Source organism: Alligator sinensis, unplaced genomic scaffold (assembly GCF_000455745.1).
Source record: "Alligator sinensis unplaced genomic scaffold, ASM45574v1 scaffold112_1, whole genome shotgun sequence".
Lineage (NCBI taxonomy): Eukaryota > Metazoa > Chordata > Crocodylia > Alligatoridae > Alligator > Alligator sinensis.
In genome coordinates, this window is record NW_005841892.1 from 2,413,869 (window position 1) to 2,438,557 (window position 24,689).

General features: G+C 41.3%; 1 protein-coding gene across 3 annotated transcripts in view; it reads right to left on the reverse strand.

The window, feature by feature from the left end:
* The window catches only part of CSMD3 (CUB and Sushi multiple domains 3), a 1,313,655-nt gene that overhangs the window by 1,148,928 nt on the left and 140,038 nt on the right, over positions 1-24,689 (reverse strand). For all 3 annotated transcript variants that reach the window (XM_025197227.1, XM_006018073.3, XM_006018072.3), the window contains exon 2: positions 23,650-23,872. In XM_025197227.1, the coding sequence (XP_025053012.1) occupies positions 23,650-23,872 (223 nt within the window). The remainder of the gene's footprint in view (positions 1-23,649; positions 23,873-24,689) is intronic.

Consider the following 24,689-nt stretch of genomic DNA (forward strand, 5'->3'; position numbering starts at 1 on the left):
CCCAGCTCAAATGCCTGCTGACCTGGGCACACGTGTAGATGCTGTGCCCAGGAGCAGTTTACTCTGGCTCAAACATCTCTGGAGTTTATTGCTTCAACTTATTTTCACTTGTAGATGCACCACAGAGCACATTTACATGTGCTATTAATGCACAGCAATAAACACCAGTGCATATTGTGTTGGAGTTTATTGCTCCTGGGTGCTGCATTTAAATGTGTGTCTGGGAATACAATACATTGAGCAGGGTCAGAGCAGCCCTGACTGGCAAGGGACTGGGGGGTCAGCTTGCCAGCCCAGGGCTACTCCAACCCAGCTCAATGTATTGCGGAGAGGCTGGCTGGGACAAAAGTTTGCTCCACTGCACAGCTACCCAGCAGGCAGCCCCCACACTGAATCAACTTCATGCTCCTCTCAGCCCCATCAGCATCTATACATGTTTTGCTGTGCACTAAAAACTCTGCTGCAGGATAGCACTTGTATTTACTTTAGTATTTCATTAGTTTACTGCAGCCTAATAGGACGTGTAGATGCTGAAACATTTACAGTGGAGCTAATTAAGCAAATCTGCAGTAACTGTTTTGTGCAGGCACACCCACTGGGTAGGATTTTAGGCTTCCATTCTGGGGTAACTCTTTTCTCACTGTGTTCACAGTGGGAGGTTTCCACTGAGAGAGAAATCAGAGCTAAATTAGTTTATAAATATTTCTTTGAATTACTCAAGTGAATATAATTATTATAGAATATGAAAATTCATCCAATTTAATTAACTAAAAATGAGTCTGTGAACAGGATTTTGGGGGGAGGGATGGATGAAAAAAGAGGAGCAGAACAGTAACTCCTTTGGTTTTGGAATGAAATGTTCAAATCTGGTATCAGTCAAATTACTCTTCATAGTTGCATTGCATACATTAGTATTGTAGACCAATATCAAATAAATCTGGTTCATACTAGCACAATACTGAAACTAATATTACAGAGCATTGATCAGTAATCTAACATGATGTTAAGCAAAAATATGGTAGTGTCCAATAACAGTGAAAAATAACAAATTTAAATTTCCCTAGACAACCATGTTGGAAACCTTATCCCAAGGATTAGCATGAGTTTACCAAATGAAAAACTTTTGAATTTGGTAAGTAAAACTGAATGATCAGCTCTATCAAATGTAATTCCAACGTACACCATATCCAAAGCTGAGGGAATACCTGAATTTGATGCAACAATAAATTTGAGATATTACAAGTGACATATCAGTCCTGCACTATAATGCATAACCAGTTCAGAATTTTTCATGTAGTCAAGTGCGTTTTTTTTGCAATTGCAAGCCTAGCACATTCCTAAACATTTGATAAAAAATGAGAATTTTACACTGTAATGTTATAAAGGGAAAATTGCCAGAGCATGACCAAATTATGATGAGACATGGGGATAGTTAGAGGTAAAACAATTTGATTAAGAGATGTAAAACCTAATGGAATAAGAGATGAAAGAGATACTTGTAGAGACAAGTACTGCAAAAGGTCAAGTATAACAGGAGAGCAAGAACAGTTTGATTGTGAAATATAAAAATGTGAAAGAGGAAATATGTAGACGAATTCAGGGCAATAAAAAGGAAAGATTGATCAACTCAACAGCCTGGAATTCTAACTGAAAAAAGGGAATGAAATGTATCCCACTATTAGCACTGTCCTTATTTATAATGAATTTATGGTGTTTATAAATAAGCAATGGAAAATGGTCATTTTGAAACAATATCAATATTAAAGTATATTTCTCTCATATTAAAGTGCTGTTTAATCAGAAAAAAAATCTTTTGTATTTGTACATCATACAATATTCTGTTTTACCAAAACAGTGTTTTATTGTCACTGGAGGACAATTCCAATTCCATTTAAAACATATTTTCTCTTTCTATAAATAATTGAGTTCCATGACCAACACAAAGTATAATGAATAGGAAACTGCAGATTATTAAAGCAATAGATCAGTTTTACATGAGCTGATAAATCATTCAAGTTTTACCTAAGCACATGCTTTACAATAGGAACAGAACTATGCAAGGGAAAGTTTAGTAAGTAATAACCTTATGATTAGGAAAGGGAATTGTCTTGATTACTATGTCACCAGTGCTGCATCTACATGAGACACTGACTGCGAAATAGTCTGTGATTTCTACACAGTACCATCATATGGCCGAACCCAGGATGTGACACTACTGCACAGTAGTCTTGGGACTACTGTGCAGCAGTGTCACAAAAAAGTAATTTGTCAGTACTACTATGCAGTAACTCAGGTTACTGTGCCATCATTTAATACCTGTTTATACAAATACTAAATGCATCTTGTGTAAATGTGGTCCTAGATTCCAAGCTGAAACTATTAAAAGAGCCAGACTAAATTTAATCTCGGCATCTAATAGCTTCTTTTTTAAACATTTAAATAAAAGTTGATCACTTTTGAAAATCCAACCCATAGTGTCTATGGCTGGAATTTCCAAGCACACTTACAGATTTTGTGCAATTACTATCAGAATACATTTAGGCTAAATGAGATGCATGTTGAAAATTTCTCTCTCTAAACATGGATCTCTCTATTCCTTTGTGAAAGAATTTCATCTGCATTGCATATCCATTATCCTAATTAACAAACTTGTCCTAAGATTTCCTATTTAATCTGAAATTAGCACTTGGGGGCCGCATCAACATGAGAGTACTTGCATACACTAGTACTAATTGACTGCATAGTAACCAGAGTTTGAAAGTGAATAACCAGAGTTACTGCTCAGTAGCATCGCCTAACAGTTTTTAGGTGACACTGAGCAGTAGCTCATTACCATTACTCAGTAGTGTTGCATCACTCTTTGTACCACACAACGCTGCTGCACAGTAGTCATGAGCTACTGCTACTGGAATTCACTTTCAAATCACTGGATGCAAGACACTAATAAGCATGCATGTAATTTCGTATATATATGTAGCAGTCAACATATATTGAATATTGATATTTTTGTTATATTACAACATTTTAAATCACTTATCAAAGACGACAATGTTAGAATTAAAAATATAAGCCTGACATTTTTTTAACCATACACAAGGTATTTGATGAGTCTGTCCTAACTTGTACAAGCACAACATCTTGTACGCCAAGCATATTATTGAGACCCAAAAAGACTGACAAAAGTCTGTTTCCTTCAGTGCTTGGCCAGTAGCATGTAATTTGCCGCAACATAGTAGTTATTTACAGCTAACATGCCAGGTTCTTTTCTAGGTACAGTTCCCAACATCTTCCTTTTCCACCCAAACATAAACAATTAACGACCACCATCATCAAACAGCATTTCGAATGCGTACAACCAATTTATTAACTAAACTAACAATGTTCAATTAGTGTCTGAGGTGCACTGTACTGTTGCATTGATCTGAAGGCCGCTCTGTCATCAGCACCACACCACATCAAACATCAGGCTGCAGGAATTCAATTTGTTCTAGTTGTGTCATGTCCTGGGGCTCAGTCATTTCATCCTGCTTTAGTCCAACTGTGTGGCTGGCTGTGCAAAGTTCTCTCTCAGGAATGTTATTTCCATCACAGAGATTTTACAATTGTGTTGGTTTATCTTCATCCCAGAGCTTATAGCTCCTTCCAAAGCCTCTCTGAACAACTGATCATGATATTGCCTAGGCAACACCAAGATAAGACCATAATTCATATGGACTTTAATTTCCCTATATCAAAACATGAAGCATCCATGAAGTATCTGGATGGGCTAAAACATTTTCAGTACTTTTATAAGGGCACTTTCCAGAATCCTGATGATGCCATAAATGGAAAAGTATTGATCATAACTTTTGTTCTTAAGCAAATGATTCATTGCCTATGAACATTAGACCTGTTTATAAGTTCTCTGTTGTTCTTAATGGTTATTTGTAAAGGAACCTGTTTAAAATGCTAGCACTGCATTGAGTTTGAAATGTGTAAAACCAGTCTGAGGGGGAAAGGAGTTCAGGAGAGCTGGCTGTACTTTAAAGAAGCCTTACTGAGAGTGCAGGAACAAACCATTCCAAAGTGCAGGAAGACTAGCAAGTGTTGTAGAAAACCAGCTTGACATAGGAGGGAAATCTTCAGTAAAATAAACCATAAAAAAGAACCTAATAAGAAGTGGAAACTTGGACAAATATCTAGGGAGGAGTATAAGAATATTGCTCAGGCATGCAGGGATGATGTCAGAAAGGCCAAAGCACAACTAGAGTTGCAACTAGCAAGCAACATGAGGGGTAACAAGGTGGGTTTCTACAAGTATATCAGTAACAAGAGGAAGATGAGAGAAATTGGGGGGTCCCTTACTGAATGGGGGAGGCAACCTAGTGACAGAAGATGCAGAAAAGGCTGAAGTACTCAATGTCTTTTTCATCTCAGTCATAGAAGCATAGTGTCATAGAAAATTAGGGTTGGAAGGGACCTCAGGAGGTCATCTAGTCCAACCCCCTGCTCAAAGCAGGATCAGCCCCATCTAGATCATCCCAGCCAAGACTTTGTCTACCTGGGTCTTAAAAGCCTCCCAGGATGGAGGATCCACAACTTCTCTGGGTAACCTTAGTTCCAGTGCTTTACTACCCACCTAATGAGAAAATTCTTCCTGATATCTAACCTAAACTTCCCTTGCTGCAACTTGAGACTATTGCTCTTTGTCCTGTCATCAGCCACCACTGAGAACAGCATATCTCCATCCTCTTTGGAACCCCTCTTCAGGTAGTTGAAGGCTGCTAATAAATCTCCTATCTTCTCTTTTCCAGTTCCCACAGCCTCTCCTCATAAGCCATGTACCCCAGCCCTCTAAACAATGCTGTTGCCCTCCACTGGACTCTCCAATTTGTCCACATCCTTTTTGTAGTGGGGGTTGAAAAACTGAATGCAGTACTCTGGATATGGCCTCACCAGTACTGAATAGAGGGGAATAATAACTTCCCTTGATTTGGGGGCAACACTCCTACCAATGCAGCCCAGAATACCATTAACATTCTTGGAACCTAGGGTGCACTGTTGGCTCATATTCAGTTTATTGTCCACTGTAACCCCCAGGTAATTTTCTGCAGAGCTGCTGCCAAGCCAGTTGGGCCCCAACCTGCACCAGTGCATGGAATTCTTCCATCCTAAGTGCAGGACTTTGTGCTTGTCCTTATTGAACCTCATGAGATTTCTTTAAGTCCAATCCTCCAATTTGTCTAGGTCTCTGAATCCTAGCCCTACCTTCCAGCATATCTACTACTCCCCTCAGCTTGATGCCACCTGCACACTTGCTGAGGGTGCACTCTATGTCATCTTCTGGGTCACTGAAGATATTGAACAAAGATATTAAACAAAAATGACCCCAAGACTGACCCCTGGGTCACTCCACTTGATACCGACTGCCAACTAGATATCAAGCCATTGATTACTGCCCTGTAAGCCCGATGATCCAGCCAGTTTTCTACCCGCCTTACAGTCCATTCATCCAATCTATACTTCCTTAACATGTCTGCAAGACTTTTGTGGGAAACTATATCAAAAGTGTTGCTAAAATCAAAAGGTATACCACATTCACTTGTCTCCCCACATTCACAGAGCCACTCATCTCATTACAGAAGGCAATCAGGTTGGTCAGACATGACTTACCTCTGGTGAATCCATGCTGACTGTTCCTAATCATCTTCTTCTCCTCCAGGTACTTAGAAATGGATTTATTCAGGATCTCCTCCATGATTTTTCCAGGGAATGAGGTGAGTCTGAATGGTCTGTAGTTCCCTGGATCCTCCTTTTCACCTTTCTTATATATAGGCACTATATTGGCCCTTTTCTAATCATCTGGGACCAATCCCAATCACAATGTTTTTTCAAAGATGATGGCCAGCATCTCTGCAATTACATCAGCCAGCTCTCTCAGCACATTCAGGTGTATCTCGTCTGGCCCCATTGACTTGTATACGTTCAGATTTTCTAAACAGTCCCTAACCTGTTCTTTTGCCACTGTTGGCTGCTTATCTCCTGTCCAGACTGTGCTGCCAGGTGCAGTAGTCAGGGACTTGCCCTTGCCTGTGAAGACTGTGACTGCAGAGTTGCTGGCCATCATCTTTGAAAACTCATTTTTGGACAGAATTCACAAAGAATTCTTGTATTTTCATTGATAAAATATTCAGTGATAAGAAATCTATTTCCTCATAATATATCCCTTCCTAATACATCGTAGGATCATTGACTAGGGTATAATAACTGGGAGGCCATGTTCAGCTGACTATCTACATTGATCTATTAATTTCCAAAATAAAGTCCCCATTTCTATGAGTGTATCCTGAATTCTTTCCTCTTAGATTAACTTTAAGTATCTAGTTCACCATAAAATTCCAATTGTAACTCTTTTCTTCCAGCTCTTTGATGAAGGCATCAAATAGCACTTGACCAAGAGCAGAGCCCATTGGTACCATAGCATCACAGGGACAGCTGCGTGGGAACACAGAGAGCTGGCATGGGGAAAGTGTCCAGCATATAGTTTCCATCAAGCTCCAGTTTCACCCATGTACCCAGCAGGGTATGAAGCCACAGAAACCTAATCTGGCTTGTCCTGGGAATGGGGCAGGGGAGGCAGGCTGCCGACAGCCAGCACCCAGTGGGCTGCTAGCCCCAGGGGAGAAAATGGGGCTGTGGGGCTCAGCCAGTGGCCACCTGGGCCCAGCCCAGCCCAGGCAAATTACCATGGTCCCTGGACACCCAAACATGGCTGACTTCTGATCTGAGGCCAGACAATATGGGGCCCCTGGTGCAGAGCATCTTATCTGTATAATGTTGCAAACTCACACAAAAGGCTTCTGTCTCTTGCCTTTGCAGGGCCAACATCTGGACATGGGGGAGAGCCCTGTGGGAGTGCTACAGCAGAGTCACTGCCACCCAGTGCTAGAACCAGTCACATGTGCTGACTGCCAGCAGTACACCAGAGACAGGACCCTCCTACTCCAGGAGCTGGTGGTGGCAGTTGAGAACTGGGCAGAATCGGAACAGGTGCAGCAGCAGGTGCGGGAGGTATGGGAGCTGGCCTGGTGGAATAAAAACATCACCCAGGAGACTACCCAGGCCTCAGAGGAAGGATTCCACCACCTTCTGCCCACAGGAGCCCCTTCCATTTGTCACAGTCCCCAGACCCATGGGGGAACTGCCTGTGGCTAGGGTGCTGGCTGTCTGCTGCCAGGCTTTATGCCCTGGGTGCCTCCATCCCACAGCCCCCCACTCCAGGACTCAGAGAAGGACTGGTACTAATGTATATAGTTTTCAGTTTGGGAAAAGGGTTTTCTACTGTTTACGGGTGGGAAGGGTGGTGAAGGCACTCTGTATTTTGGGGAGGAAAGGTGGGGAGACTCTGCTGGTTTAGGGGAGAGGTTGGGGAAGGATGTCAGTTGTGAGGGAAATAAAGACTTTCATTACAAATATGTCCATGTCCTGGCATGGTGCTGTGGGGTGGATAGTAGGGGGGTGGAGGGGAGGGAGGGCAGACAGGTGTTGGTGAGAACGGCCAGGCACTTTTCCATGTCTTGGCAGTCCAAATTGGGCAGAGCTGTTGCAGCAGTTCTTCAAAGATAGCCTGGGTCATCCAAAATGTGTCAACTCATTGGTCATTGCCATGTCCCTGCAACACAACATCATGCTACCGGTGCTGGTTGGCGCGTTGGGCCAGAGGCAGCAGGACTAGTGGGACAGGAGGGTGATGGCAGCTTCCTAGAGCTCATGGTCACCAGCACTAGCAGAAACATCTGCGCAGTGATGGAGGCCCCAGAAGGCCACATACCAGTTACCCACCAGGTGGCCAGAGCACATGGGGGAGTCAGGCAGCGCTAGGTGGCTAAGCAGCAGATGCATGGAATGGCAATTGGTGAGCATGACTGAGGAGTAGGGGACCCTGATCCTGGGTGCCAAGGGGCAGGAACAGTGGCAACCAGAGATCAAACCGCAGGTATGGCAGGAGAAGGGCAGGCACATGCTGCCTGTGTCTCTGCCACACTCCTTCTCTGACTAGGAGGCATCAGCCTAGAGGTCACAGAGCAGAGGGTGTACTTTTAAGATGGCTACCAAGTACTGGCAGCTGGCTCTGGCTTCAACATGGCTGCCAAGTGCTTGCAGCCACGTGGCCAGAGGCTGGAGCTCCCCATAATGGCCACAGGTGCACATAGCAAGACTGGACTAACCTGGGACTAGAGTTAGTTCGAAGTCCCACCATGTGTAGACACCTGCCAAAAAACGCTTAATGCACATTACATTTAAGCCCATTTACATTCATACGTAGACATGCCCAGTGAGAAGGAGATCTCTTTACTTTCCCATATGCTCAATGATCACTTGGATGATGTAATAGAGAAAACACTTTTAAAATTTGAAAGAGATATTCAGCTGGGAGGGATTGCAAGCACCTTAGAGGACAGAATGGAAAAATAAAAATGTTCTTAAATTAGGGAAAGTGTCTGAACAAAAGCACTATTTGGACAAAAATACAAAATTGGGAATGTATGGTGAGGCAGAAATTCTAACAAAAGGATCTGGGAAGAACTGTGGATAACAATGGAACGTGTAAAAAAAGTTATACTGCTTCAAACAAAACAACCAACATGTTAGGATATATATTTTAAAAATGTTGTGTGAAAGATATGTAAAGGTCCAGTAAAGCCTTAGCTGGAGTAAGTTATTCATTTTTGAGTACCACACTTCAAGAAAAATACAGAGTCCAACAAAAATAATCAGAGGTCTAGAAAATGTCACCTGTCCAGAATGATTGAAATAACTAGGCTTGTTTAACACAGACAGCAGAAAACTGAAGGGAGATGTAACTGTCCTCAAATATATGCAAGGCTGCTGCAAAGAGGAAGGTGTTCTCAACATCAAACAAAGATAGGACATGAAACAATGGACATGAAGCAGGGGAGATCCAGGTTAGGCATTTGCTAAAAGCACATAGACATTTAACTGGAGGCTCAGCCAATCACGGGAATCGATTGCTTCAGGAGATTGTGGAATGTCCATCTTAGGGGGACTTAAGATCAATTTAGACATATCCAACAGAACTAGCATATAGTTGATCCATCTTAAGGAAGGGAAATAGGTTAGAAGACTTCTTTAGGTCCCGTTCAGCCCTATTTTTTGAAAATAATATTTGGATTTTGTATATTATAAAGCACTTAGGTTCAAAAGAATATTTCAATACCCTGTTCAGACTTTAAGTTTCATACCAACCCTGAAAAAGCAGGGAAGTTCAATTAAGAAGTCAAACAATTTGCTCCAAGTCATACAAGGAAAACAGGAGAAGAGCTAAAAGATTATAAAGTCATTATGTAGAGTTCTGTACCTTAACCATAAAAGTATTCTTACATAATTACCTACACTACTCACAAAAGGGTCCTAATAAGCTACCATTCTTAATATAAGGCTGGTGGCTTTACCTTATATTCAACCATGAATAATTTGATATCAGTATCTGACAATTAAAGGGGCCTGCTCTGATAAGAAAGAAGAATCTTATTTTGATAAGTGACCTTATAGCATTCCTATACAGTACTTAAAAACTATTAGGAGTTCTTGGTAAATATCAGATTTATCTCTACTTAGGGTATGTACAGACTTTTGGGGAGGTTAGGGGAAAGTTAGATCTAGTTAAAAATGGCCCCTCAATTTAAAGTAAGTCAAGATGAAGGGGCTAATGGGGAGGGGTTGCAGGGAACTGGGAAGACAAGCAGGCTCTGGGAAGAACTGTGAATCAGAGGAGCTAGGGAGGTCTTCAGGGATGGATCAGTGGGGCAGGTGGGGTCCATGAGAGGATTACAGGTGTACAGGGGATTGTGGTGGTTAGCAAGGACATGGGGGGGATGAAAGGTATTGTGGGGGGAACAGGCAGGGTCCACAGATTAAAGAGGCTAGTGGGGTGATTGGGAGGGCAAACAAGATCCATAGTGGATTTGGGGTGGGATTAGGGGGTTCTCCCCCCCTACCTCCCAGGACCAGGGGCTATTTTTAGACCCCCAACCTGCCCTTCCTCAGACCAACAACCCTCAGCCTTCTCCTCAGTGAACCAACCCCACCTGCCCCGCCTACTCCAACCTACTTTGGCAGGTTGAGAGGGAGGGGATCTGGAGGGGGGGAAGAGTTGGAGGCTCTCTCCTCCACCCTCCAGGACCAGAGGCTATTTTTAGAGCCCCAAGCCCCTCTCCCCCAAGACAAACAATCTTTACCCGGCAAAACGAGCCCAACCATGCCTCCCCCCATGCCAACTTTCTTCCTTAGCTCCTGGCACCACCGAACACCAGTAAAATCAGTCCTGGGGGAGCTTGTGGGAGAGGAGGTAAAGCAAGTTTGGGGGGTGGTTATTAACCTGGGGTGGGGGAGAGGAATTGTCTATCTGGGGGTGGGGCAAAGGGCCAGGGGTGGTAAGAAAAGCATATCCCTGGGGCCGGGGCTGAGGCCAGGGCCAGGGCCAGTGATTGGGCTTTCCCAGCTCCAGGGCTGCGATGGAAACTGTAAAGAAGTTCAGTTAGATTAGTCTTGTTTGACCCGATTCAAATTAGACTACCTTGGAGACGCTGATAGGGTTAGCCACTTTTAGACCCATCTAAACTTTCTAAACTTAGATTCACCTAACTAGGGATCTAAGTGTAAAGTCTGCAGCTGGGCAAACTAAGTTAGACTGGGTAGCCATTTTTACCATGATCGAACTTTCCCCTAACCTCCCCAAATGTCTGTATGTACCCTTAGAATCCATTGCTAATATTACAGTGTACATTAAACATTTACTTTGCTGGAACTAGTGATGATTTCAAGCAGATAATATGAAAGTCATTTTAGCTTAGTAATCTATCCACTTTTTGTCAAATAAAAGAATGAAAGAGAAAAATGAACTCCAATCTGAACATTGTGTGCTATCCATTATTTCACTTATTTTGTAGTCATACAGTTGATAATTTCTGATTATATGAGGTTTTTTTAGCTTTAAAAACTTAGCACCATGTAAAACACTGAATCACAGTGGGTTGTATAAAAATGGCATTGGGTGTTTTGTTTTGTTTTTTAATAATAAGAATAACACATTATCAGACAAAGACAGTAGCTATAGGCTGCTCCAGAAACTTGTGGAACCTACCATCACTTCTGAGGCACTCTAAGGGTGTATCTAAAGTGATCGATTTGTGTCATACCCTCCCTGGCATCCAACATTATTGGTAAAAGTGCCAGAGAAAGTCCCAGACTGTCCCATTTAATAGCTTTTAATGAATATATCATCCATTCATTTGTGTAGTCCATTTTTTAACCTGGATGACTATATTATCTGCCTCTATGATCTCTTGTGCAAATAAGTTCCACAAGCTAATTATATACTATGTCAAAGAAGTATTTTCTCTTGTTATTTTTAATCCTATCTCCTGCTAATTTCAGCAGGTACCCCTAGTTCTAGTATTATGGCACTTAGTGAATAATAATCTCCTGTTCACTTTGTTTATACCATTCATGATTTCATAGTCCTCCATCAGATCCCCTCTCAGTCTTCTCCTTTCCAAACTGGAAAGTCCTAGACGTTTTAATCTCTCCTGGTATGGCAGCTGCTCCATGCCCTTGATCACCTTTGTTGCCCTTTTCTGTACCTTTTCTAATTCTACCCCATCCTTTTTGAGATACAAAAACCAGAACTGCACCAAGTATTCAAGATGTGGAGGCAGCATGGATTTGTGTAGTGGTATAATGGTATTTTCTCAAAAATGGAATACTTTGAGCAATGTGGGACTACTTGCCTTGCATAACAACATAGGAATTTACATTTTTAAACAAATCAAAAGTCCATTTAATCCACTATCCTTTTTGCAAGAGGGCACAAATAAGCCACCTTAGAGGAAGGTTCAAGATATGCTGCGAAAGGTGGTTATGGAATAAACTTCCTAAGGGAACATTTCTTTCTAACGTCATTAGTTGAAAGCATCATGCTTCAGGGCAGAAGGTTAGTATATATTCCTTCCAAATCTCTGGCTATTTTTCAATCCATACCATTTTAATTCTATGTATTATTGCTAGCTATATTAATGTCTAATCCATTTTTGTATCCTGCTAAGCTCTTGGCTACTTTGCTATATTGTGAGGGTAAGTTCAAGAGGTTAATTGTGCCTTGTCTGAAAAAGCTATTTCCTTTTATCAGTTTTAATTTTCCACCTTTCACTTTCAATGAATGACCTTAAATTCAACTTAACACCTAAATATTCTCCAAGAATATAGCTTGATTGTTGTGTGTGACTGCTGCAGCAGCTTTCAGTATACAGTGACATTCATAAGCATATTACTACTTCAATATCATTTCCTCATGGAATAAGTCTAAAAATGAACTGTCTATGTAAATTGCTTGTCTGTCGACAACAAATTTCTCAGCTATAAGTTAACACTGTTTTTTCAGTGTTGGCTTTCTGTTGTTTTCTGTAGCAGTTAGTTCATTTTTAATTGTCTTTAGTTCTCTTATTCTGGCAATTTGCTTTGTGATTATTGTCACACGTGCTTTCTCCTGTTCAGGCTATTTTTCTACACCCTCTTTCTGTTTGTCTTTTGTTCTCAGTTTAAATTTCCTTGCTCTTTTGTTTTCATTCATTCTGCTCTTTTATCTATTTGGCTCATCATTTTCCACCTTGTTTGTCTGCTTTCCTTTTTAACATTGCTGTTGTTCTCTCTTTTTATCCATGTTGGTCTTTGATCTTCATGTTCCTATTCTTAATCTCTTCATTGATCTACGACTGGCACTTGTACTTCTTTGCTTTGTTTTGTTTTTGCTTCGTTTTTTTTTTTTTTTTAGGGAAGTGTGTCATCAGATTTTGTTTTGTTCTTTAGTCCATAAATCCCCACATCCTGCCTTTCTTCACTGCTTTCTCTTGCCATGCAAAGAGTGGCCAAAGTTAGAGCACAACGTGAATCAGTTCAAAGGAAAATCAATGGCTCCATGCTTAGCAGTTCGAAGGTGTTTCCAAATTGCTGAGTCCTTAATTTACTCCTAATCAACTCTCACTGTGTCTTCTTAGCTTGCCAATTTAGACAAAGGAGCAGTGAAGAGAAAAGAAAATTACCTGTAATAAACATGTTTTCTGAGTGAAACCCAAGCACTACAGTCACTTTCTAAGATTCAGTATGTGGTCATTTGCCTTTATGAATGCAAGCAACAGGCTAAATGAACTGGTGGATGTCAAGCCTCTTAGTTTCCGCTCCAGCAGCCCAATGGTTCTTTGCCCCTCTGGAGAAAGCCAGCTCTAGCACAGATCAGTCAAGACTGGTGGGGTCAGGTGCTGGTGGGGTAGAGTTGAGTACTTCCATGGAGGGCTCCATTGTTGGCAGGAGCCAGGAAGGAGGGCAGTGGTGCAGCTTTCTCTGTGGTACTGCTGTGGTTCCTAATGCCCTGACTTTCACTGGGGTGCAGGCTGCTGTCATGGGAAGTCCTGCCACAGCCCCAACTCTGGGCATGGTGACCTGGTTCCCATGGTGCTTCTGGAGATCTGGCTGTGGGAAGTCCCATCAAGCGGTGATGCCCCCACACGGCACTTTAAGCTGCTGACTGCAGTCGCATGCATGAGGTTGCAGATGTGGGGCTCTGAAATGCTGGAAGGGAGAATCCACCCCCCTGCAGCACTTCTAGTCAGCACCTACAGTCCCACATATGGATCTGCAGTCACCGGCTTGAAGTATCATGGAGAGGGGGAGATTCCCCCCACCTCCTTCAACCAGCAGCATTGCAGCACTGAGCATGTGGCTGCAGGTGCTGGCTTTCATGTGCCCCACAGGATGCAGGTAGGGCTGGAGGGTGCTGGTGGGTGGCTTTCCCCCCTGCCTTCTCAGGGTTGTGGGGACAGGGGGTTAACAGCTATACAGAACTGAGGTTATGGAGAGGGTCTGGGCTTTTCAGTCCTGGGGCTAACAGAGGGAGGGATGTGGCCTGTGACTTAGCCATACCAGTGTCATCTGACCTAGTTACAGACTGGCCCTCTCTTGCAAGGGAAGGGAGAAGTGATGTATACTGAGATGTCCACATGACAGTGGGGTAGGCTTCCATTACTTAGGTAAGTGCACAACCATTGTTAAACCTGACTAACCCCTATTGCATTAGAGTTAACCCTGGTTGCACAAGGTTGAACTTTCCACTGGGCATGCCATTTTTAGATTAGTGTAAGTGTCCCAAAATGTCATTCCTGAACAGCCATTTCAAAGATGCAGCCCTGGGTGGTAGACTGCAAAGGGATTTGTGGGCTGCATTTGGCCCATGGGCCACACTTGGGGAACCCCTGTTATAGATGGTCAATGAAATGGTAGGAAAATGCAAGATTTACTTGCATTTTACTTAAGTTCCTGGCCAATATGATACAAAAACTAAATTTGTGAGAGATAAACTTGAAAGATTTCCCGATACAGGGGAATATTAATGAAGTCACATGCTGGTGGATACATATATGCAGATATCTGCCTGTGTGTTTCTACCTGTTTTAGCAGCATAACTAGGAGTGGATGAATAGTAGGGGTGTGAAGCAGGCCCTATTCGATACTGATTCAGTCCGACTTGTGAACAGTGATTTGATTCATTGATGCAGATCACTGTCCCTGATTTGATTCGGCTGAATCCAAATCTGAAGATTCAATGCTGATTCAGAGAATCAGAGATTCAGACATAGACTCAGCTTTAAATGTTTTTTCAACATATCATGAGGTACCAGCGTGGCTCATGAACGCTGTGATGCTGGGGCAGATGGAGCATCCCACAGGAGTGTAGCCCCACCTCCCCCCACCCCACGTGCTTAGCAGCAAACTCAGGAGTGGACTAGAAGTAGATTGATCGGGCGCAGAGGGACCCCAGGTACCCCCTGATACCCAGGAAGCACCAGTCACCAAGCCAGGAGGGAGTGGGCAGGGTCCCCCTGTGCGCTCCCCAGTGGACCTGGGAGCGGACTGGAAGTGCTTCTGTTCCACTTGCAGGTCTGTTGCCCCCTGCACTCCTGTGGGACACTCCACGCATCCCAGCATCACAGCATTCATGAGTTGCCTGCTACCTAGAGGTATGTAGAAAAAACATTTAAAACTGTGTCAATGTCTGAGTCGCCAAATCTTTCCAAATCTATTCAGAGGGCTCCAATTTGATTTGGAGAGATTAAAGGGTCCTCTGATTCAGTTCAAATTCAGAGATTCAGCCACTGAATTGGGCTGAACTTCTGCTGAATCGAATCAGGGACCAAAGCGTTGCATAGCCCTAATGAGCAGGACACCAAACCTGGGCCCTGATTTAGAGGAAGCAATAGAATAGCAGCCAAGAAGCTGTCCTGCAGCTGCAATGGGTCATGTGCAGGAGCCAACAAAGGTGGGGACAGCAGCAGCATCCTCTGTGCAAGGAGAGGCAGACTCCAGCCCTCCCCAGTATCAAAATTCCTAGTTACAGCCATGCTAGTATTAAACATTTAGCTGGTTTGAAAGATATTTGTTATTCATTTAATGAAATGAAAGTAGAACTGATTGAAATCTAGGACAGACAACAACAGCAAGGGATCCTTCTTTATGCAGCAAGATACATCAAAGTTAAATAACTTTCAACTCAAGGCTATTCATTTACCAAGTCAGGTTCCTTGAATGCATTACAGAGTTATCTGAAAGGTTCAGATCAATGTTCATTTCATTCCTATATTAAAAGCAAAACTGATCCGTTTAAAAAAATTGGATAGAAATGGGGAGGGGGTTTGAATAAGTTGTTCGTGTAAAATTGTTCTTCAAAATATGATATTTGACCCCAGCAGTCTTTCCTGACCAGAGCAGAGGGGCTGGACCCAATGATCTCACAAGGTCCCTTCCAGCCCTAAACTTCTGTGAATCATGCCCTAAATTATAAATAAATACATCAGGTTCAGTGAAAAAAAAAGTGATCTCTTCAGTAATGGATGACCAGTAAGTTCTTAAAAACACTGATCAGATAACAGATATGAGTTTAGTCTTCTTGAAGAGAAAATGCAGACAGAAGGACAGCTGAACTTATTGTGAGAAAATTATACATTCTCTCTCAATACCCTCAACATGGAGCACCTGAAAAAACAACAATAACAAAAATGTATACAAAACTCTATTCCAGTTCCTCAAGGGAACAATTTTAGAATGCTTTCTGATACTTTGCCTATTTAATCATCTTGATTTCACCATGGTTAGGCCAACAGACACATTAGATAGACCCCATCAGTTTCTAAGGAATTTAAGCTTTCATTTACAAATTTTTTTTTTTTTTTTTTGCCGCAGCAAGCTTTCATCTGAATGCAAACCTATGTAAAGATCTCTTGCTGTGCATATTCAGACAGGAAAATAGTGGGTTGAATTGTTTCTTGATGTAATTCCATTAATTTTAGAGTAGCTACAACAAAGATACATTTTGCCTCAGTATAAAAGAAGTGGGAAATGTCTTGATTTCAATAGTACTAATTCTGTGGGTTACTAAAACTTTAAAATGCCAAAGCAATTAACTATTTAACTACAGAGTTAACAAATATTCACTGGGTACTTTGTTCATAGCCTGAATAGATAACCATAATTGCATTAAAACTTCCTTTAAATATTTGCATAAACTTTTTTATATTGAAAAATTAAAGCATAGGGATTAATTGCAGATCATTGAGTAGAAAAGCCAAGATGCAGTAGCCAAGTAGTTAAGGATCTTTCTAAGGTCCAAAAAGTTGAGTATGCACCCTGCTCTGAACTCGTACTAGGTCATAACTGCTGGACACAATGACCACATCCTTCCCTTACATGCCTTCAGCTACAGAAGCGAGCACAGTGTAAGTTGTGTTTTGACTATGCTAAACTGTTGGGTTCTTTGACTCGGATGGACCTTAAAAAAAATACAGCACTCTACAATAAGATGGCAGGGCATGGCTTCTATTCTTTAAAGATGAAGACTAGTAACAAGATCATTTTTGTTTTAATTTCTTGACCAAAAGAAAAAGTGTTGAAGATGCTTTCAGTACTTAATATTATTGTATGTGTTATGTGCATATTAAACACAATTGATCATAAAATAAATTGCAAAGTCCAACAATCAAACAGGAAATGTCACAGTTGGAGTTGCTTATAAAATCTTAAGTTCCTTCCCTCAGCTCCATGCATATGTATTGTAATAGTCTTTAATTACATGGCCACATACTAGTTTTTCCACAGAACTTAGATGAATGATTCTTAATAAATGAGCAGCTATTAGGTATTTTATTTTCTTTTTGTTGCTCACTATGTGTCCCCATGCTCTACTTACTGGTCAAGGCTCAAACTCTGCTCTAAAGATGGAATCATGAATTTTCTCATGGGTGCTAGAGTGGTGAACACTAGAGGGGTAAAAAGTGTTTCATAAAACTTTTATTATTTTATGTTCACAATACCTGAGGGAGATGAGGAGGTATTTTCCAGAGGGGGAGGCTACAAAAGTGATTAAATATCAAAAGATAATCACTAATTTGGGATGTCCAATTTGAGAGAAGTAGAATCTGAGCTTTCAGGACTTAATATTATAGAGTATGGACTCTATACAAAGCACAACTTGTATTAGTTTCTCCTACAGCTGCAAGTGCTTGGGCCCTCTACAGATCAAACCACAGTCTCAAGCTGGGCACCTGGAAAATGAGGACTATGTGATTAGTGAACACCTTAGTTTAAACAATTTGCCTGGCATCATGCAGGATCCTCCACAGCAGAGGCAGCGACAGAATCCAGGTCCCCATGGCAACATGCAGCTGCCCACCTCTTGCATAAGCAGGTGCATCACAAACAGATCAAGGGAGGCGATACTTCCCCTCTATACGGCATTGACCAGGCCACAGCTGGAGTACTGCATCCAGTTTTGGGCACTGCACTTCAGGAGGGATGTAGATAACCTGGAAAGGGTTCAGAGGAAGGCTACCTGTCTGGTTAAAGGCCTTCAGGAAAAACCCTACGAGGACCAGTTGAGGGACCTGAATCTCTTCAGCCTCTGCAAGAGAAGGCTGAGAGGTGAACTTGTGGCCATCTACAAAGTCATGGGGGGCAGGAAGGGAGGCAGCAGGAAATAGGGGATATGATGTTTACTATGGCACCTATCAGGGTAACTAGAAACAATGGCCACAAACTGAAGGAGAGCAATTAGGAAAAAAATTATTTACAGTGAGGGTTGCCAAAATATGGAATACGCTTCCCAGGAGGTACTCATCTGACAGCACTCTTTCTGGGAACATCTGACCCCAGCGCTCTTTCCTGCCCAGGGCAGGGGCTTGGACTCGATGATCTAATAGATCCCTTCCAACCCTAACATCTATGAAATCTATAAGCATGAGTTCATGTTTCTGTTCTGGCAGTCACCTTCCCCTTTTACTATATACCTTCCAGTTCCAGCAGCCAATGAGGTTGAATTCCTATGGACAGCAGCTTCCTTTACTATACAACCTGTGTTTATCCTCAGGATAGGTGTGGCCTTCTTTTTTGGCTTTCAAGTGCTGGGCTTGTATTGTTACTGACATTTCCATGGTTTATTTGAAGGACTGGACTCTTTATATCCAGCTCAGACCTTTGTCACCCAAGCCAGAATAACTGACAGCAGTAATCGGTTTTCAATATACATGCATGTAGGCTTATACTGGAGAGGGGTGGGACGCTTCTTTGATCACCACAATACTTGCTAACAGCTGAGTAAAAATGAGACTTGGAGTTTCAGGCTCTGTATCTGACTCCAGATAGGATGTTTCTTGGTGGGCACAGACTCTTTTGATCATTCTCCTCCCTCACTTCCTCTGCCTCAACCAATGTGACCCTTTGTGTCCCATCTTAATCCTATCTTTTCCCCACTTGTGGCTGTTTGCTTTCTCCTCAGTGACCCAGTACAAATTTATACGCTTCCACCTTCCCATCCTTGTGTCAGTCCACTTGCTCGTGTAGTGGTAGAATAGGTCCTTTGGAGTCATCCCTCTACTACCAGCTTTCTTCTCCACACTCATTCCCACAGCCGTATCACCCCACTTGGCTTTTTAACCCATTTTTCCTTACTGAACCAGTACCCTGCACTCTGGTTCTTTGTCAGGTTTGTAGCCCCTCCTTCCCCTTGTCAGCAGCAGCCCAGAGCCACATTTTCTGGGAAAGTTGTGCTCAGTTCCAGGCTATACTGTGCTCAGCATGATAAAAATCCTCAGAGATCTGAGTTACTAAGATCTAAGAAATCTTCACTGCTCATGAACAAAGAATGATTTTCCCAAAGCCTACAACTTGGCCAAATACAGGCAAATCTGATGGAGCCAGCAAAAAGCACATCCCTGTCTATTTTAAAGTCTGTGATTCAAACATGGAACAACAGGGACATTTGTTTTGTTCTGTTTTAAAGGGGAAAAAAGTAACTGTGGGTTTTTTTTTTCTCTATAACTTCGTTCTCAGGAATGGTTGAACACTTTTGCCTCAATTTTCCCCTTGAAAATGCAGTGTGAGGCAGACTGTGAGATTAGAAAATGTCAGCCTATTGTTTCACTTGACAAACCTTGCTAACTTGTGCTATAAGTCCCCTCTCAGAATTAAGGAAAGCACAGGTTCTAAAATACTATCCCAGACCTAGTTCAAAAAATGAAACACCATTTTGTCCCTATTTTCTCTCTTTTATTTTCATATTTGCCTTTTGAGTCATTGATTCTATTGGTTAGGTAAAAAATTGCCACAGCTGATACATGTAGCAACTGTGCTTCATTCTAGATAAAAGTAAAAGCTAACTGAGCTGCTTTATGGAACAGATACAGTAGAACTTGAATCACTTATGCATGGGTGGTTCATAATTAGCATAAACTACAGTGGGTTCCTGAGTGAAAAACAGTACATCTGTTTGCTGCAGCTTTAACTTGAAAAAAGTGCCAGTTCTCCCCTCAGGTGGAGAACATCAATCACACAGCAGGCTGGAGAAGCCACACCCTTTGAAATAAAAAACAGACAACTGTCCCACTAATCCCCCAAAATGGTCTGTGCACAAAGCTGTATAAGGACTGGTGTTTAACAATGCTGGTTCACAGGTGATGACCTAGCTCCAAAGTGAAAGATAAAGATGACTATATGATACCTCTCCTGGGCTAGTTCACAAAATCTTCCTCTCTCAAGGTCTATGGACCCTAACCCTTCAAATTATCTAGCTTCTCCTGTAGCTGAAACAATAATAGCCACTGCCCAAAACACACTCCTCTTATAAGGTGGGAGTAAGAATTAAGCCATTCGGACCTAGGGGTTTTCCCTAGAGTCAGTGTATTGGTTAAGGAAGCTACATATTTGCAAGAAAACAGCAGCTAAACTATCAGAAAAGTTAATAGAAGGCAGGAGGAGTCACCGATGACCAGCACTATTAGGATGACCTTGAGAAAAAAGTGCAAGTGTGCAGTCTTGGGAGCCATGGTATTTGGAAAAAGGCATGAATGGTGAACAGAGAACCTTTGTGATTCTTCCTGTTCTCAGGGAAACATGACTATGTATTTTCTTTCCAAATAAAACAGATAGCATTGAAGAAACCCTAAACTTATCAATTTCTCCTCCAAATAACCTCCTCAAATTTTGTGTGGTTCAAGAAAGGGAATAATGATTTTCTTTTGCAAACTAAGGGTGTGTGTGTGGGTGTGGGTGTGTGGGTGTACACATATATTTTCATAAAATAATTTAAATAGGTTTTATTCACCCGGTGGTCTTTAACTGTTAACAATATTAAGCATGTTCTTCAGCAATTTTCTCTCTCTACAGCTGGAGGTAAAAGTTTAAAATATTGAAGACCATAAATAAAAAATACTTTAAAAAACCCTCTTCAATCCATAATGTTCTTTCATCCATGGACCTACATGAGGATATTGATTAGAAGTTGACAAGTACTTCCTCCTCTTTTCCTGTTCTTATTACTGGTAGTTGACCTCCATATGAATGTCATCCAAGCTATTTAAGGTTGGATAATGTCCAAAAAAATGAAAAATGAAAGGAATTGTTTAGGTATGCCAGTGACTGCAAATTTCAAATAACTTGGGTCTGGAAAAGAAACAAAAATAGGAGTGCAGAAAGTTGTGTGGGGGTTGGTTTTAAGAAGGCTGGTTCACAGATGATGACTTGGAGCCAAACAGAAAAAAAAGGTGTGGGGATGAAGAGAATTCATTTTAGAAAAATAACTGAAGCAGAAACAGGAGAGATGATTAATTTGACTCTCTGGCCTTGTTTACATGGGAAGTTTTTAACAGTTATACTGGTACCTCTTAAGAAAGACTTTTCTCAGAATAATACACATTTTTCTTCTATTGGAAGAGTGCCCACATGGGGGTGTGAATGTTATGGCAGTATATCTACATTTGTTTTAACTTACACATTAAAGTTGCAAGGGGAAAAAAAAAATCTATTAAATATGGCATTAGCAGTTGTTGCAGCCAGCTGAAGAAACAGACATTAGTTAACAGGCAAATCATTGAGTTCTATTATTAACTTCAAGATAGAGACTTATTCTCTATTCTCATATAATTCTGCACAGTGCTCAATGCTTGCAAAAAACTTCTTGATCCTGTGTGCCATGTAACATGGCTCTATTCCAAATTTCAATTCAAAACCAATTTTTCAACTAGTTTTCCAGTGCTTGCCAGCACTATTCAATTTTGCAGGAGTTCTTATACCACTGCAGTTATTTAAATATTCTGCCATCTGGCCTGCTTGTCCAACTTTAGTCTTTAAACTGTAAAACCACCAATATGTAAAAAATGAAAAAGCCTTGATAACTTACATACCCTGTTCATGATTACCTCTTAAATAAATGGCATAAATATGATACATCCAAACCATCCATTTCTTTTTCTTTTTTCCCATAACCATGAATGCCATGACTCCTCGGGGGCTGGGCGGGGCATGGTGAGCTCCTGCAGGTGGTGGTGGTGCTGTTGGCAGTGGGAGTGTAGCAGCTGCAAGCGGGGAACTCTCACAGGCAGCCACAGCACTTTTCGGCAGTGGGAGGGGTGTGGCGAGAGCTGACCAATGGTCAGTGACCACCCCCAGCTGCCAGCAGAGACCAGTGGCGATCACAGACTGCCTGCAGCTGCCACTGGTGGTGTCAGTGGTGAGGGGGGGATAGCGAGCAGTGACCACATGCAGGCACCACCAACAGTGTCGGTGGCACCTATTCGCAGAGGGTGCACCACCACGTGCACCCACTAGGTGTTGCCAATGTCCGTAACAACCTTTCACTCCTCTGTTCCCTCCTTTCCCTTTATGAGACCCTATTGTGTCAGGTATTAATTCATGTATAAGCAGTATTGTGAATTTCCTTTCCCCCATTCACTTTTCCTTGCTTGTATTGGCAGTGTAGAATACATTTACTCTGAGCTGAAACCTTAGCTGTCAGAGTCCTATATACTGTATTCTTCATTCAAGAAAACCTTCCTTAGGTTTCCTCCTACAAGACCTGTTACCAATTCCCCCAGCCTCAGAGAGACATTGAAACCTAGAGTGGAGTGAAATCAGTACACTGTACACACGCCGAGGGGCTATGGGAAAACAGAAAGATCAAACTGTAAAACACAGACTGAGATCAAACTGTAAAACATAGTAAACCAAGTAAAACACACCATCTACTCACCTTGAGTGACTAAGGTTATCTGGATATGATACATTTACTACTGATGGTGGTAGGCCTCACTGCTCTAAGAAGGCTACTTTCTAAAATGGAAGCAAGTGTAGCCATATCCATGCAGCATTGCAGGCAGGCTTATTGGCTTAAGGGTGGGGTAACAGAGTATCACTCAGCAGTAATAACTAGCCCTTTTAGAAGGCCATGGAGATAGAGATGAGCTACTTCTGATTTAAAGGACAGACCACCAAGAGCATTATTAGCATGCTTGAGAGTGCCATTGCAAGGGATGGCAAGCTTATCATGTAGGCACAATCAAAGAACATTCATCAATAAAAATAGAAAAGTATTTTTTTTTTTTGCTGCTTCACTTCACTGGTCTTTAAAAGATATATACATTGGACTATTGGGCGTGACTTCATAACATGGTTTTAATAAATAAATATAAGCATTTAGCATACACTTGATGCAAAATATGTCCCGCCCAACATTATTGTGCAAGTGAATACAACAAACAGGGCTTCCCTTTAATAGGAATATGCCTCCAATATTACAGCGAGGTAAAATACCTCAATATCTATCTAATATCCATGCCCTTAATTACAGAGAATTATTCTCTATTCTCTCACAGTCCTGTAGGATCAAGATAATGACAATACACAGTTTATTATTATAAGTCCCTTCTACCTCTCCAGTACTGGAAGCAACTCAGTTATGACATTGAAACATATAGTATGGAAATTAACCCACAAAGCTAGTCTAGTGGAAGTCCACATTGTAAAAATAGTTTCCCAGGTTGTGTTTTATTCAATTTGGGGCAGGGGATGTATTTTAGTAAGAAAACAATCTTGCTATCAGGGCTACAAATCTGTATCTACATTTTTTGAGAGAGCTATGAAAACATGGTGTATGCACCCTATTGTACAATTGCTGGTTAATATATAACAGAAAAAAAAATCTAATGCTCGCAATAAGATCGACCGTGCCATAATTTAAAGATTTTACATCAATAGTGTGAAATAATATTTATCTTTTACCTTGTTCTAAAGTTTGTAGGATGGGGATGTCCATCATATAGTGATAAATAATCATATTCCTCTTCTAGAGCAAAGGACTGAAAGACAATCTGTATTCTGTTTCGTTCTTCTGCTATTATTACCCATGTACAGTTTGCGCCATTTGGATATCCATATGGAAAGCCCGGACTTTCTATAGTGCCATTAAGTCCTTTTAAAGTTCCACCACAGGTATAAATAAATCCTAAAAAAGAAAGAAAAGCAATGTGATACAGTGTTAACATATAAACCTACAATAAAATTTGCCACTAAAATTCATGATCTCTAATAATAATCAAAACCATTTTAACCAAAAATTATAGTCTCACATTACCTGTAAAGAGACAACACTTTGAAACTGGGTCATGAACACACCATGTAGAAAATGATGCATAACAAATTCAATATATTGGCTTCTCTGAGTTTAGAAACCTTCTGTATTGTATGCATTGAAACATCTTTTAGCAACCATATGTGTGTGAAAGCTTTGTAACATATTTGTATTTGAGTAAAGATGCAACTCCACATTTGGGTTGTACTTAAGGATAAATCTTCTATTAAGGTTGTATCCCATAAATTTCCTTGGGATTAGTTGGAAAAAGGACATATTCAATTTATTCTCATTTTCTGTGTCTACCTGTCACAGATGACATTTACAGAACCCAGTTTACTACTATTTTATTTTATATAGCAGTGTACCATAGTTTATAGGACCAAGTGAAGGAAAAAGATCTCCTATGAACAGGTTTGCCTGATCTAGAAGTCACATATACAGTAAGTGTTTTACCTGAGGCTATAAATTAACTCGAAGGATTCATTTTTATGACAGTTTTGCCTACCCACTTTCATTTGTCACCAGTCTCCACTGCCAGGAGTCTGTTTTATTTATCTCTTCCCAAAACTCTTTCCTCCATCCATTCTTGATCTATTTTTAAATCTCATTTATCTGTTGTTATTTATTATTTAACTTCAACTGTGTTATTTAACTGTATAATAACTTTGGGGATACAGTTTGTAGGGAA